Here is a 16,013-nt window from a genome sequence, read left to right as displayed (position 1 = left end):
CATGGTGGTGTTGCCTCTGAACTTTATGAAAAGCACAGATTTACAATCATAAAACCAGATGTTGGTTACCGTTCTGCAGCTGTAAACCTAAAACAATTTTAATAAAATGCGTGGAGTCTTCCAGAGTAACACAACAGAATTTGTCCTGTATTTTAAAATTATCTTGCCGTCCCTTAGGGCACATCCTGTATCAAAGTTCTGCGTCTTCATCAGGAAACTCGATGTCTCATCTGTGCTGAGTCCACATCCCAACAAACCCTCACTCGGATCCATTAATTTGGCAAAATTGGAATAGCTAAGCTCATGTGACTCAAGCGATCCCTTCTCTGTCCTGTCAGCTTCAAGACTTCTTAGAGGAATCTAAGAAGACTAAGTCTCTTGGACAAATTTTTGTTAGTGGAGATGTTCACACACACAAAAGTCGATTAAAATGTAGCAAAATTCAGCCTTATCTTGTCATTTGAACGAGTGGTAGAGTAGGCATGTCTCCCTCACTGTACAAGTGGCGGGGGACAGACATGTCCCCTCAGTAGCTCCTAAGTGGTGACAAGGCCAGCTTCTGGGACCCCTGAGCTCCTTAATCCCTGGCACGCGCTGTCTTCTGCAGACGGCTTCTTACTGACTTCCTGACAGAAAAAGCACCCCAATGAGGCAGTGTGCTGGCAGCACAACTATATCCTCTGGGAAGAAGAGCACTCTCCTAAAAACTTGGAAGCGTAGACGTGGCCTCCAGGGTAGTGCAGAGGAACAAACAGCTTTCTCATCAAGGTCCCTGTCTCCTACATATTGCCATGCAGAAGAGGTACAGCAATATATGCTTTTCGGATTAGCTTCCTAGCAGTTGTGAATTACATACGATGGTAGTCTTCATCAGTGTGTTCAGTTTTGTGCTGGAATAAAGTTAATAGGAACATATCAGTTTAAGTAAACTGAGCTTGTTATCAAAACTAGACTTTGTCGAGCTTAATTTCAGCCTCTAAAATTAGGCATCCAGTCTAAACTCAGTGTGGGATTCCTATGTAGTCAGTGAGAGAGTATGTTGACCAAGACAGCTGGGATGAATTCTCTCCTTACCTGTAAAGGGAACAGATATCCGCACTTCTAGATGGGCATGTTGCATGAAATGGATTGTACCACATCTTTGGCTGGGTTTCTTAATGCAGGAGCCTGTGGAATAAGTAGCTGTCTTAGAGTGCAAACTCATGCTGGAAGTTTTGTTCGTGGCAGGTGTTTGTCTGGACATTCACAAACAGTCCTGCAGATTTTTTTTTTTTTTTGTCTTTCTTTCTTTTTCAGGGACGGATAGCGTGTGCCAATGTCCTAAGTGACCTTTATGCCATGGGGGTCACAGAATGCGACAACATGTTGATGCTCCTTGGAATCAGCAATAAAATGACAGATAGGGTAAGATTTTTGGTACTTGCTTTTGAAGGAAGACCCAAACAGCTAAACATGCTTAGAATGTATTTACCTTTAGTGTATTTTCTCCTCAAAGTTTGAACCCTTTTAAAGAAGAGATGGTTTTATTGAATGTCTCAGTTCATGGTATGGGTCTTGCCTCAGAAACATTCTGAGGTCACTTGCTAAAAGTTCAGTTTTCTGTGGCATTGAAATCTTCTGCTGCTAATACCTTCATCTCCACCAAAATGGGGTCCCTGCTTCTTTCAATTCAGGACAACATTGCTCCAAGGCAGCATTTGATTACCAATTCATGTATCAATCTGGATAGATACTTCTGGTTTGCTTATGCCAGCTTTGTAACATCTCTCTGAAGCAGAAGAAATGGAAATAGATTGCTTTTCTTTTTTTCTTTTTTTTTTTGTTTTTGTGGAAGTGACCAGCATGTATGTTTGTTTTGCTCTAGCAAAAAAGGGATGTTTATTCTTAGAAGGAAGTAAGTTGAAACTTTGCAGGTTAGTGGAGGCCAAATGCAGCTTGATGTAACTTTGCCTTATTGCGCTGTGCTGCACTGCTGTGGCTGTACTTGATTACGACAGCAGGATAGTTGTTCTGAGTCTCCAGAATTCTGATTTCTTTACTTTTATATGACCTTTTGAAGAATGTTTCTTCAGCATAAGAATGTCTCTTCACCTCTTTATAAAAGAGCTGTAAAACCATAGCTCTGTGGGATAACATGCAATTTTCAGAAGGCTAGCCTCTTCCTAAGGCTGGCTTTTCTGTCATGAACTATTTGCCATGAGGGCATTTGGCTTGAGTGATTAAAAACCCTGGACCAGTCTTGAAATGACTAGCACTGCTGTGTATGGAACTCTGACTTCTGTTTTGATCTCTAGGAAAGAGACAAAGTGATGCCTCTAATTATCCAGGGTTTCAAAGATGCAGCAGAAGAGGCAGGAACATCTGTTACTGGTGGCCAAACAGTGTTAAATCCCTGGATTGTTTTAGGAGGAGTGGCCACGACAGTCTGTCAGCCTAATGAATTTATAATGTAAGTTAAATCACTAAACAATCAAAGGCACTGGTCTGAAGGGATACAGTAAAAAATCCTTTAAATACCGTGTTATGATCTTGTGATCTGTCTCCTGATGAATAAAGCAGTACCTTCTCCTGCTTGCATTTGTCCTTAGCGCTCAACAGGTGCCACATCTCTTTTGTACATACTTGCTTTTTTAAACAGGATGTCCTTTCACTTCTTCCCACCCGCCAGTATCTTTTAATCCTATTCTCCCTTTGACAGGAGAGTTAAGCTTCTAACCTTTAAAGGTATTGAATACTGTTTTGGGACATAAATTTCCGTCATATTTATACATGCATTTTAAACCATCTCCCAGTTATCTTATTAATGGCTGTAGAGAGCTACAGAATTGCTGTGTTTACAGCACTCTGTCCATTTAACAGTAGCTGATTTTGAATGTTCCACTGTGGCATGTTATGCTATACAAATTGATTTGTTCTTGATCCTAGTGATGGTTATCTTATGCCCTGAAGTAACAAAGGTCAATTTTTTTCCCTATCGTATTTTACATCTCCAGTAAATTGAAAGAAAAGATGTAATTTTGTGTGTGTCTGACTGCAAGCATTGTTATATTCCAGGAAAGAAGGATTAGCACTTTTAAATAAGTTTTCAGCTTTTTGCTCAATAATATCCCATGCCAATGAATCCCAAAGGGTAATTCTGCAATTAGTCAGTTTTTTAACTGTGCAGTAAGATACATGGGTCTGTGAAAATGTAATTATCGTAATTATCGACACTTATTCCTAAGAACGTGTGTGAATCTCACTATGTAATTAATATATGAATTTTTGTTTTTAGGCCAGACAATGCAGTGCCAGGAGATGTGCTTGTATTAACTAAACCCTTGGGAACTCAAGTGGCTGTAGCTGTCCACCAGTGGCTAGATATTGTGAGTACACTGCAAAAAAAGAAATGGGGAAGAGGGGTGTGAGTTAAAGGTGACCTTCCTTATTCCCTCAAAACCTCAAAATGACAAAGTTCATCAGTGTAATAAGTACACTGAGGGCTCAGTTGGGAATGATCTACCACCTCTCTCTCCTCCTTCCTCCTTGGTGTGTCAGCCTTACCTGCTTATGTGCAAAACTCTTTTGGAATCAAGACAGTTTACTGTTTTGTGCTTAGTGAGCCCATCTTAATTGCATCTAATTCTTAGTTAGTTCTCAGGCATTGCTGTAATAAACAAAATTGTTTACTAACAGAACAACAGACTAGCACCCTGGGTAAAATTATGCCCTACTCCACCTGCCAAAATAATTGGCAAAAGCTTATTGATGGCAATTAAGCCAAGATTGCTGTGTTCATGGGCTTTCTGCTTCTGTACATGGAAATATATCTATGTTTCACATGTATTACCCTGTGCATTCAATAAGAATATTTCTAGCAGCATTATGTATGTAGACATACTTCCATCTGTTACTTCAGGCAAAAATGTAACTACTGAACTGAAAAGTGACTGCAAAATTGGCATCTGCTTACGTTGTCTGGCTCCCAGTACGTGTCTTCAGAATTATAACTGCTCAGTTTACACTTTAAAAAGATGCATCTTTTCTACTTTTGGGACTACTGAGCCAATAGACTGGCAGAGGAGTGAGCTGGAATCTACTTTGTCTTGGCTGTTGGCCACTACATTGTCAGATGAATTCTAATTACAAAGCCTGTGTTAGCAGAAGTGGGAGAGAACCAGCTTAAACTTTCATTGGAATCTGAAGCGTGAGCAACAAGAAAAAAATATTTTTCTCCCTCTTCATAGGGTCTGGCCTAGCAATTTTGACCTCTGCAGAATCCTGCGTTTTCCAATCAGATATAAGGATCAGGGCCTCAGATAATCTTGATATGAAAATGAAGTGAAACAACAAGACACCAATTTTATAGTATGTTTTTTGGCCATAATCTTACATCTTAACATATCTATTATAGTACTGACAAACAGACTTGCAAATTAAGGATATTCTGAATTACCACATATTTCAAGTACTTCTAATTTCCTTGACTGTCAACTAGAAACACTTTCTGGTCTGAAAAATGAGGACAGCAAGGAAATCAATCCTATTACATGTGAACAGCATGTATCTTTGATTGTGGTAGGAAAATTTCTGAGTAGCTGTGCTGCCTTTTCTTCAGCTTCGTTTTGTGAAAGAGTGGGGAAAGTGAAACTAGAATTACCCATCACAAATCCACCCATAATCAAATTTCGGCAGGGAACTTGACTTTGTATTGAAAAGTATGTGTGAGAAGGTACATAGTACAGCAAGTTTGTTAATAGGCAAGAAAGGAAAACTGGAGTGTAGAGATATGTGTGACAAATTTAAAAATTAAATTAAATTTAAATTAAACAAATTTAAAAAAAAAAAAAGGCAACGTATAAGCTGAGGTATTTAAACACACCAGTAGTGAAATAGTTCCTGGTGACAAGTGGAAAGAAGATGCAAATGGAGGCAAAATTTGTCTTCCTTGCTTCGTTGCTGCCAGCATTGTTGCAGCCAAGCCCCAGCTGTGTTGCTGGCAGCAGCTGCCAGAGGGTGCAAAGGAAGAGACTGCAAAGAGTTTGCAGGGAGCTGGGGACCAGGTCAGGGATGTGTTAGGGGTGATGAAGATGTTTGCTGTGGCTTTGCTTGCCAGGCTGATGATGTGGACTGATTTAGGCTGGTCCACAGCTGAAAACTGGCATCCCTTTGCCTTTTCCTCTTTCAGCTGAAAAGCATGAAAGGGGTTGCTATGATGTGCCCCTTCAGAAGGAGTTTTCTAGCCTTTGCTGTTGTCTACAGACCATTCCCATTTGGAAATCTAAGCTTGCTTTTAAAAGTTGTTTGGGGATTTTTGTGAACTTTTCTGCCTTTGTTTCCTCTCTACTAACCCCAATATCTGGTTGCTATAGTGGAGAGGAATTTGCATCTAATTTGTATCCCACCTGTGTTTGTGGCTCTTCTAACCTCAGCCTTGAGTCCTGCTTCCACCTCATTTGTGATTTCCATTCCCATCATCTGGCTGGTTTCCATCCCATGATCAGCCTCAGAACTGTGTTTTTGAAAACTAAGGCAGAATGACTGTTCAGTTTTTTCAGTCATACCCACAGTAAGAATAATCACTATTCTGTTCCTTCTCTAAGAGCCTCATTTATTTTTTTTTTACTTGCTCTCTCTCTTACTTAATTGGTCAGACCCAGTTCTATCTAATTTCAGAAGTTCTGATCTTACTGCTATACTTCCTTGCTCTTTAACAAATGATTTGTTTTGGCTGACAGGTCTCTTTCCCCCTCTTGCCGTTTCTGGATTCTCTCTTACACCCGTTGAAGTCAGCGCTCATTTGTTAAGGATAAGAGCCTCTTTGACAAGATCCTTCCCCAGTGCAGCGTCATATACCAATTCTTAGTAGCTTTTGCACCTTTGGTTTAGTAAGAAGTTTGTTCTATGCATTTGTTCTGCAGAATGGCAGTGTAGGCATTGTGGTGTCAAAAATACTATTTTTGTTTACTTTCGGTTCTCTGTAATTTTATTTCCATTGTAAAAAAAGAAGAAAATTAAAGCAGTTTGTAGTGTTGCTCTTAACAGCTATAAATGGTTGCTTTGTTTCATTCTGGATCTGGAATTACTTCAGCTTTGAATGAAACAATTGCCCTTTATAAAGGTACCATTTCCTAAATTGTTCTGAGAGCCTTTGGGGATGAAAAGCACTGCTTAGTATGTGATAGAGGCATGAGTCCATGCAAGACACTGGAGAGTGGGTGTAAGGAGATGCTGGTATTAAACTGTAAAGGAAGCTTATGAAACTGCCTTAATCCTAACTCACTAGAGTGATTACATCTTGCCTTAGCATACATTCCTCAGACCTGGACTTGTGAATATCAGTGGCCTTTCTTGACCAAAGTGTCCAGATGTGAAATCAAGAATTTTCTCTTAAAAAAACCAAGAAGCCAGAGATTACAAATCTCAACATCCAGCAACATTTTCATTTGCTGCGGAGTTCAAGCCAGAGAGTTGCCTTGAAGGAGGTCCTTGCCCTAGGGTAGGTTATTCCGCTCCACTCTGCTGCTGAAAGTGAGATTTGAGGTGCTTAGTGCCTAATAGATCTTTAAATGAACTTCACTTAGGTACAGCAGAGTAAGGCACACACCTCTGACTGTTGAACCTTTTGCCCCTCTTTAACTGAGTTTAAAAAAAAAAAAAAGGTAGTAGTACATTTTGGATGAAGGATTTTTTTTAAAGTGGTAAGGGTGTGCTTTAAAATATACAGCTAAAAGAATCATCTTTATTCCATCCATTAGCCAGAAAAGTGGAATAAAATCAAACTAGTGGTAACGCAAGAAGATGTAGAACTAGCATACCAGGAAGCAATGATGAATATGGCACGACTGAACAGAACAGGTAAGAAGAGAGATGTGTGTGTTGGAAGGGTGGAGGGGAGGTGGTGGGTTTTTCCAATTCCATACTTCATTTCATTTCATTGCCGTGGGGAAATGTGACACAGCTGCTTTATCCCTTCCTTCTGCCCCATCTTTCTGCTGTTCAGTGTTTGTGAAGCAAGCAAATTAAAATCAAACACCCCCTTTTAATTATACAGCAAAAACACAAATGCCACTGGAGATGATTATGACTCATGTGAGTGCTGCGAGTAACATCCCAGTGAGTTAGAGGATGTTTTAAAGGGAAATGTATTGGATTTGTTCCTTATCTTCTGTGCCTAGAGAACTCGTGAGGGCCTGACTGTAATAAGGTTAAAAAAAATTGAAATAGAATAAAAAAGGAAAAGCTCTTCATTTTTGTACGCTTCAATTTAAATTTTTATTTTTTAATTTTGTCACGTTATGTGCTTCCCAAAGTGTGGAATATGTAGCACATGTTTTCTTTTCTGGTTTTTTTTTTTTTTCTGGTTTGGTTTTGTTTTGTTTTTTCCTTTTAATTTTGGTAGGGGGAAGGAAGGCTCTGCTTTTACCCTAGAAATTTTAATCCAGGATTTCCTTTCTTTGTTCAAAGTATCTTTGGAGGAGCAGAGAATTGAATTAGGTGTTTCCTTACTTCTCAGTTGAAGGAACAGGGGTAGTTAAATATCTCTTCTCCCATTTATTCAGTTTTCATTTGGTATTTGTTATGTCATCCCACTGGTTTTTTCATTCTTTCACAAAGTCTTCCAGGAAAAATAAATGACCAGGATTGTCTTATGGAAAAGAACTCGGGTCCTGCTCATGTATTGGGAAGCACCAAAGAAGGACAAAGCATTCTCGGTTTTGTTTTTCTCCACTCACTCTTGTCAGGCACTTTTAACAACACTTAAATATTCTTAACTGGAGCTATTGTCCTGCATGCAGGGGTGCCCTTCTCCCACCCAGGGCTCTGTAGTTGCAAATGCCCAAGAATTTCACAAATGCATAGGTGGGGAGGCTGGGGCCCTTCCCCCACAACCTGCAGGCTTTGTTCTTAAGCTCTTAAACTTTAAGTGTCCAGAACTTAAGTTCTGATGTGATAGTTTTATGGAGTGGCAGGGAAAGAAATGTGAGAAAGTTGACCCAGGATGAGTCTGGTCCTTGCCCTTAATGAAGCAAATCTGAGCTCAGAACTTCTCTGGCCCTCAACTTCGGGAAATTTGAATCTGGAGCAAACCCCTGTTTGTTAGACTGCTAATATAAATTAGTAGCACGTGTCTAATAGAGCATGCTCATAAATATAACTTCGGTGCTGGATTTTCAGCATGATTTAATACCTTAAATACAAGTTGAATTTTTTAAGTGTTACATGCAGTATTGGTGAATTCCAGTTCCTCCAAGCATTTTTTTTAATTAATTTAAACAGTAACCCAACCTGATTAAAATTAAAGGTATGCAACTTCATTCATTCAAACTCTGCACAATATTGTTGAAGCATTGCTTTTCCTGACAATTTTTTTTCTGATTTGCTTTTTTCCCCTCCCTCTCTTGTAGCTGCTGGACTCATGCACACTTTCAATGCACATGCAGCTACAGACATCACAGGATTTGGAATCCTGGGGCATGCACAAAACCTTGCCAAGCAGCAGCGAAATGAGGTGTCCTTTGTTATTCATAACCTTCCTGTTCTTGCTAAAATGGCTGCTGTCAGTAAGGCTTGTGGCAATATGTTTGGCCTCATGCACGGGACTTGTCCGGAGACTTCAGGTAGGTGACAGTTGTACCACCCTCTTCCTTCCCTACACCTCCACGTCAGAATTTAATAACATTTCAAATGTACAAATCATGTGCTTTGCATTCAGAATCACAGTTGGTTTGGTGTATTAGCCAAGCTAATGAGCATTAGCCACACAACTGTTCACAATTAACTTCTTCAGCCTAACTTCCAAACCATCATCCTATTCTGAATGCCTTGTCCTTCCTTATGAAACCCTATTATAGAAACCCTTGCTGTAACTAGAACATCTTGTGGTTAGAAGTTAGTGATGATTCTGAATTCTTTTGAAACCTATTTTTCTCGTAGCTGTTAACTCCAGAACAGTGACTATCTGAAAATCCCAGCACAGCTGACAGTTTTCTCAAAGGTAAAGCCACCTGCAGTAGGTTTGCCAGTCAAATGAGTGGTGTTTTGTTTGTCATTATGAATATGTGTGAAGTTTTAGTGCTGAATGGGCCAGTCTCAGCGACTGAGGCCTTCTCTGTCCACCGCATACAGGCATCCAAGAATATAGATTTTCTCCCTTACATATATGAAATCTGACTTTAAGGGGCTGTGGCTAGCAGAAAAAAAAAAAAAAAGAATTTGGTCTCTGACCCATCCATTACTTGAGTTCTCTATTTAATAAAGCTGCCACTTGCAGTGACAATGAATACAATAGGCATGTACTGAGAATCAAGCTATGGACACCCAAGTTTCAGATAAGCGTTTAAGCAGTCATCAGGTGATAAGAACTTCTGATGTTTGAAAGTTGCCTTATTATTAAGAGTAGGCCTGATCACTGTCTTCTGCTGGAAGTCTCTGTATTTCATTTTCCCCCCGAATCTTCTGTCCTGTTCTATCTTGTTTTCCTTCTTTAATCTGACTTTTCTTTGTATTTGGGAAATGGAGAAGATGTAGCAACAAATCTGTCTTTTCTCTTATCTCATTTCTCCACCCTCTTCCTGCTCTCCAAAAGTATTATCCAAGTTCTCTGCAGTTCACAACAGAGGGGGCCCCTTGAAGCAAAACAGTCCTAAGATCTGGAAAGAAGCATCACAGTGAGAGCCATAAACTTTTCCCCTAGTGAATACACAACTTAACCACGATCTGTTGAATTGTTCCTTGGCCATCTGTGTTTAAACAGACTCTGTCCTACAGAGACTGTATGGCTCGGATGATGTGTAATAGGATATGGGACGTGAACCCTTTCAAGAGTTCAAATCCAGCGTCAGTCAGCAGAGACCAGAAATATATATCTGGTGGCAGTTTGGCAAGCTGTGTCCATAAGGTTGGTAGCACCAGACAGATTTTTACTACCCAGGAGTCCGCATAACCAGAGTTCTAGTAGCATTTGTTACCAGTTGCAAAGAGGCCAAAAAATACGTGGACACAGAGCTAATTGCAGGATGCTCTTTCAGGTGAGTGGCTGTGGCAGAGGTTTGTATAGCAGTTGGCATGGGAATGGTTTAGCTGTGAACTGAGTGCTTGAGTCTTCAGAGCTGCCCATCCCGCACCCTGGGGATATCCAATTCTGTCTTCTCACTGAAGGAATGTGAAACGGTGCGGATGTGCGCACTGCTGTGAGTGTACTTGGAAGCGGAAAACAGTCAACTTCAGAATCCCTTTTGGGACTGAGAGCAAGAGGTGTCTTTGAAATGCTGAATGGCTTACGTTTCAACGTAGACAGATGATGATGGAAAAAACAGCAAGACATACCTGGTTATTTGTGAACTTTGGGTGCCTCAAAACATGTATATTTGATTTCATCACAGCGTTGCGTTTCTCGCATTAGAGGTGACTATAGGGATTTGTTGCAGGGCAGCGTCTGCCAAATATTAGAAAGATCCATAGGCACGTGGACACAATAGCTCTGGTCTGAAAGCTGTATAACTGCAGTCCTATAGGCTTACGCTGGATAGCCTGACACATTGCAGCAGCGTGTATTAGCTTGGGCATGGTGTGCTGGGGTGGCTCGTTAGCATTCAGACCCACGATGTTTGCGCACTTCATGTCCTGGGGTTGATTTATGTGAAGGCAAGCGTCTGTCTTGCTGCGCCTGTATATCCAGTTGTGAGGATGCCTTTTGGGGGGCTGCTCAGGGCTGCTCATACCATAATATAGATACGCTCTTTCTCTGTTGTCTTAAACTTCCAAAAATGCTCTGTCTGTAGCTTCTTCATTTGTGAACAGATGTTTTTCAGCATAGTGGGCAGGCAGTGAGAAATTTACTGGAAAATTATTTGAATGGACTTTAAGACTGTTGTGTTTTTTCCAGTGTGCATTTGCTGGGCACCTGTTGACAAAAGTCAATGTTGGAAAGATTTATGTCATCTGTTCCATCCTCCAGGCACTCTTGCTTATGATGTATTTTCTTAAAACTGCAGTTTTACATTGTTTTGCTCTCTCTTTTAGGTAACTCTTTGGTAAAGGTTTAAGTTGTAATCAGGCATTTAGTTTCAAAAAACTTAATTCTGTTGTTTGCAGAAGTAAGTTACAAAGTTTACCCCATATGGGCTATTCATGCATGTGTGTATTTTTGTCAGTCCTCTTTTAATAAACTGTTGACTGGTGTCGACCAACTTTTTTTGGTGTAGTAGAGGTATCTCAACAACACAGTGTTTCTGCAAATTTTGTGGAAATAGGCAGACGGGTAGAAAATGAGGGCTGTGTTAGTGCCTGACGAGGCAAGGCTAATGATCTCATCCTTTTGTTAGTCATTGTGGGAGAAAGCCATTAGCAGGAGCAAGGACACTTGGTTTGGATTCATGAACTGTTTGTATCTCTGCTCTTAATTGCAAAGCTCTGTCTAGTCTGCTTTTGAAGTTTTCTGTCCAGTTCCCTGCTTGCACTAGAACAGTTAAAACCAACAATGTTCAAAGCCCCCTACCAAAAAACCCCTTAGATTTTTAGAAAGGTAAGCCAGAACAGATACCAGGTATCTGTGTCTTTTCAACCCCCAAAAGAAGCGTGCAGCAAGCTCTCAAACCACCACGGCCATTTGTTCTTTCCGTCTGCAGCCCATTTGCTTTGTCTTCAGTGGTGGCTGACACAGACCTCAAAAACTTGGTACACCATGAAATGCTGCTTGCTTTGGTGCAGAGTGGCACTGGTGCTTCATTTTCTACAGGCACGTTGCAACAACTTAAACTCCTGGTGGCTGTGACCTTGCACAGGTGACGACTTCTTGTAGTTGTCCATGGGACAAAAACCAGAGCAGCTGTTACGCCAGTAACATAGAATAGACTAGACTAGATTACGTAGTGGAAAGCCTTAAGGACTTGCCCAAAGGGTTAAAGAGACTGGTCAATCTACCAGAGAAATAATTATAATCCCTGCAGACAGGATCCTACTACTGATCGAGCGTAGCCTATAACCTCCGTTAAGGGTTATTGGTCAAACTGTGGGATGCAGCCGGCAGGTGGGAAGTAATTTTGATTGAAAACTGGGATTTTGTACATTTTTCTGATCTTGCCAAAGAATGTTAACAGGGTATGTGTACAAGTGATACAAAATTGCAGAAAGAGAGTGTGTGTGGGAAAAGGTAATTGAGCAAAGATTATTCCTGTGCTCTTTCTTACTTCCTTTTTCACCATGCTTCTACTCCTCCCTTCTGGCCAGGTAGCACGTTCTCTGCAGTACCACTTGCAAACTGCTTCCCTGACTCACTTGCACCATGACCTAAGTTTCTCTTCAGTTTGATTTAGAGCCTTCCATGGGAATGGCACATAATTCCTTTGCAATTCATTTGTCTGTTACATCTGGAGTAACTTAAACACTGTTTTTCAAGTTTCTGGGAGGTTTTTTTGTTGTTTTTGATGGAAGTACCTGGATGTTATGTTCTGAAATGTCTGAGAGAGGTAGGTGTTTTTCTGGATGGCACACTCATTTGCTTCATATAGAACCTAAAAAATAACTTTCACACTTCCATGTATCCTTATAAATAATTCCTCATGTTCGGTAGCTGATTCTTCCTCACGGCCTTAAATTAAAAGTGTCTTTAGTCACCACCGAGAGGACTGTTTGCTTGGAAAAGCAAACATAAAGGTGCCCAAGGTGCTAAGAAGCTGTCCAAGGGCCGCAGAGGAGGAGGTGGCACTGAGCCCAGGGTGCCCGGCTCACCAGGTGGCCCTTCACCCCCAGCATTGGCTCAGAGCTGGTGGCACGACCTGTGCTGCTGGCTGATGCCCTTTGCCCGGACGAGAAGACTTTGGTTCAAGTAACTCTTTAAGAGTAAGTAAGCCTCAGCACGTGCCCAAATTCCGGTTTGCATGAATATATTCTCTTGCCTGTGTTCTCCAAACATTTTCCAATGGAAGATGATATTTTAACATCCCTTACGAGGCTGCTGTGTGCCAGAATACAGCACGGTGTACAGACATGAGCTGTGCAAGCTGTACGATGCTTTGAGGTTTAATTAGGCATCTGCAGATGAGTTTGCTGCTCTGTGTTGCAGTGCTTCACACGTTTGCAACACAGCATAAATGTAAAAAAGGTAAGGGATATAGAAAAGCTGAATACTCTAGTAGTAAATGGTAGCGCCAAAACCTTTAATGATTTGGTCAGAGCCCCCTGGAAATTTGTGCCAGAGCTGACAATGAAACTCATTCTAGTTATTCACTTGCCAAGCCACCTTTTTCAGTGCTTTGGGATTCTTATAATGGAAGTGTTCTTAGGTTTAATAACTGAATGGCAAGCTTGTTAACTAGTTATTGTGCTGCTTCTGAAAAGCATTCATTAGTAAATAAAATATTTTTCAGTTGTCTCTGAGAAAAAATCTTACGGGAAAGGCTAAAAAAGGTTAGAAAATTCCCTAACAGGGGGGTCAAAAGGGCTGTCAGGGGGAGCACTGGATCAAGCCTATGTTTAATTTTCTGCCTCTTGCATTCTCTGGTAATAGCCCCTGCTTCGATGAATGATTTCTTTGCAGGCAGTGGGATTACTTGCAGAATCAGCTGCTACCAATATGTGGTTACAGGTACCTGAATATGACCTTTATCCAAAATGTTTCCGTGTAGAGGCACTTTGCAGTTCTCTGTTGGAAGTTTACAGTGCTGGTGTTGTTTCAGTATGTCATTTATTGGCATCAGTATGATGTCCTTTTGCCAACATCTTTTGTATGTATTTGGCTTCATTTACATACCCACTAAATGCTGAATTCAGACACAGACTTCCTTCTGTAAAGCAAGAGCTCAGACTTCCACCTTGTCTTCTCTTGGAGTCCTTGGAGTTTGACAGAATCCACTGAGGTCACCAAGTACTTGTCTAAGTAAGGATTTGACAGATCAAGGTTGAAGTGCTTTGCCATCAGACATTTTAATGCTCTGCTTTTTTTCTTTGCAGGAGGCCTCCTCATCTGTTTACCACGAGAACAGGCAGCACGTTTCTGTGCCGAGATCAAGTCTCCAAAATACGGTGAAGGTCACCAAGCATGGATTATCGGCATTGTAGAGAAGGGCAACCGCACGGCCAGAATTATAGACAAACCACGAATCATTGAAGTCGCACCACAGGTGGCCACTCAGAACGTGAACCCAACGCCCGGTGCCACCTCTTAATATAGATGAAATAGCTGTTTGTTTTTAAATAGATCTATTCCTTTATCATCCTACAATTTAAAGAACTGTAAAAAGAAAAGAAAACTTGTTGTGTCTGCACATCTGGTGGCCTTAGGTCAGTTTATGAGTGGATACAATTAATAAAATAAAATCCATTGCCTTTTTTTCCTGTTACATTAACTGAAGATGCACCTAATCTTGAGGCAGCTTCTAAGTTGAGAATTATATTGTTATCCAATACTGTTGATTCATTTTGAATCTTTAGACACTTATCTCTTGCCGCATAGGCTCTTTTTAAAGGTGCTTTCACGTAGCACAGACATTACCAGTAGTAGTGTCGAATAGCAGTTTGTGTCCTTTCATTATATGTATATTTATCATAAGTCTAATTTTGATGCCTTGAGTGATATTCCAGAAAGGCAATAAATTGATAAGCGACACAGTGGGTATACCCAGTAGTAAGGGGGTTGCATGATTACATTCAATCTTTGATTTTTTTTTTTTTTTAATTTTTTTTTTTTTTGTAAGGTTTAGTCTTACCAAGAGCATCTACGACCCTGGACATTGCTTGGTAGTGCACTCTGTTTAAACGAGCAAGTGCTGACTTTGCATGGAAAGCGCTTCAGAGTCGAAGGAGTCATTTTTAATTTCATTATTTGTAGACCTGACAATATTTACTGTATTATCAATGATTGTTTTCTTTATTGATAGTAAGGAAAAATAATTCTTTTTTTGCAATGTGATTGGATGTGCTATAGTGCAACAAAGGTTTTGCAGACCAAAAGGAGGTTACTGTATAATATTCATTTACAATTCACTATATAAATAACTACACAAATAATTTTTAAATATAATCAAACTAAAATAAACCTCTGTTCTGTGGATGATAGTGTTTAAAACATTTTATATTTTGTATAGTGATTACAAGCCTTTTTTGTTTCTTTAAAATCAGCAGCTGTTTAGTATAATTCTTAGTATTATTTTGTTCTTTGCTCAGATACATTTTTGTGCACGCTTTTGTGATCCGTGTTTAAAATCTACATTGCCAACATTGCAGCTTGAACTTAAGCTTGTTATTCAAAATAAATATTTAATTTTTTTTATTGCTCTTGTACAAGTGCATGAACTTTTCTGATTCCTAGCTGAATTACAAACTGGAAAAAGGAGAAATCCTCCTTTTTTTATTTTACTGCAAGTGTAGTTATATTGATAGCTGTTATTACTCCTTTGATCAGTTCTGCAAGCTGTGATGTCCAGTGGTAATCTAGAGTATCTCCACCTGCATGCCAAAGTTGGGGGCAAGTAGGTTATCTCCAAGTACATTATCCACTTTATTTTGTTTATTTTACTTATCAGCACAAAGTACGCGATGGTTTTGAATTGTTTCCTCTGCAAGTCCTGGCTGTGCCTGCTGTAAGCTAGAGGAGGGTTCGTGAGCAGCCCTGTAAGTGGAACGGATGCTGAAACCCGTCTTTTCCCCGACGGCACCGTAAGCTGCCCCGTTGCAGCAGGCTCACTGCTAACTCCGCTCTGCTGAGACACACCATGCGGCTCTTCTGCTGAATGGGACTGAGCGCGCTTCACTGAACCGGCTCTTTTTAAGCCTTTCCCAGATTGTGGAATTTGCTCCTTGATATTCAGACCAGGAAGAAGAAAATCTTGGATAACCATTACTGCCACCAGCACGAATTACAAGGGCTTCTGTATGAAAAATGAGTCTCTAGAGATGAACCAGTCTTGTGCATCATGCAAGGTTTAAATTTCCAGTCTTGCTCCTAGTGAAGACTCTGGCAAAACTTGGCTCATCTGTTTTCCACTCAGTAGTGTTCTCAACAGACACCTTTTGCAAAGCTAGAATTTTTCTCT

General features: G+C 40.4%; 1 protein-coding gene across 6 annotated transcripts in view; it reads left to right on the top strand.

The window, feature by feature from the left end:
- Positions 1-16,013, top strand: part of SEPHS1 (selenophosphate synthetase 1) — a 26,275-nt gene extending 10,262 nt beyond the window's left edge. For 4 of the 6 annotated variants that reach the window (XM_076354791.1, XM_076354657.1, XM_076354934.1 and 1 more), the window contains 6 exons: positions 1,297-1,404; positions 2,295-2,449; positions 3,275-3,365; positions 6,738-6,837; positions 8,388-8,600; positions 13,933-15,252. In XM_076354791.1, the coding sequence (XP_076210906.1) occupies positions 1,297-1,404; positions 2,295-2,449; positions 3,275-3,365; positions 6,738-6,837; positions 8,388-8,600; positions 13,933-14,147 (882 nt within the window). In that variant the 3' untranslated portion in view covers positions 14,148-15,252. Of the gene's footprint in view, positions 1-1,296; positions 1,405-2,294; positions 2,450-3,274; positions 3,366-6,737; positions 6,838-8,387; positions 8,601-8,916; positions 8,978-13,932; positions 15,253-15,503 lie in introns of those variants that run through there. The other 2 variants (XR_012996677.1, XM_076355007.1) reach the window with 2 other exon arrangements.

The sequence above is a fragment of the Aptenodytes patagonicus genome, chromosome 1 (assembly GCF_965638725.1).
Source record: "Aptenodytes patagonicus chromosome 1, bAptPat1.pri.cur, whole genome shotgun sequence".
In the NCBI taxonomy this organism is placed as follows: Eukaryota; Metazoa; Chordata; class Aves; order Sphenisciformes; family Spheniscidae; genus Aptenodytes; species Aptenodytes patagonicus.
Note: the sequence above shows the minus strand (reverse complement) of the source record. Positions and strands in the feature narration are given on the sequence as shown.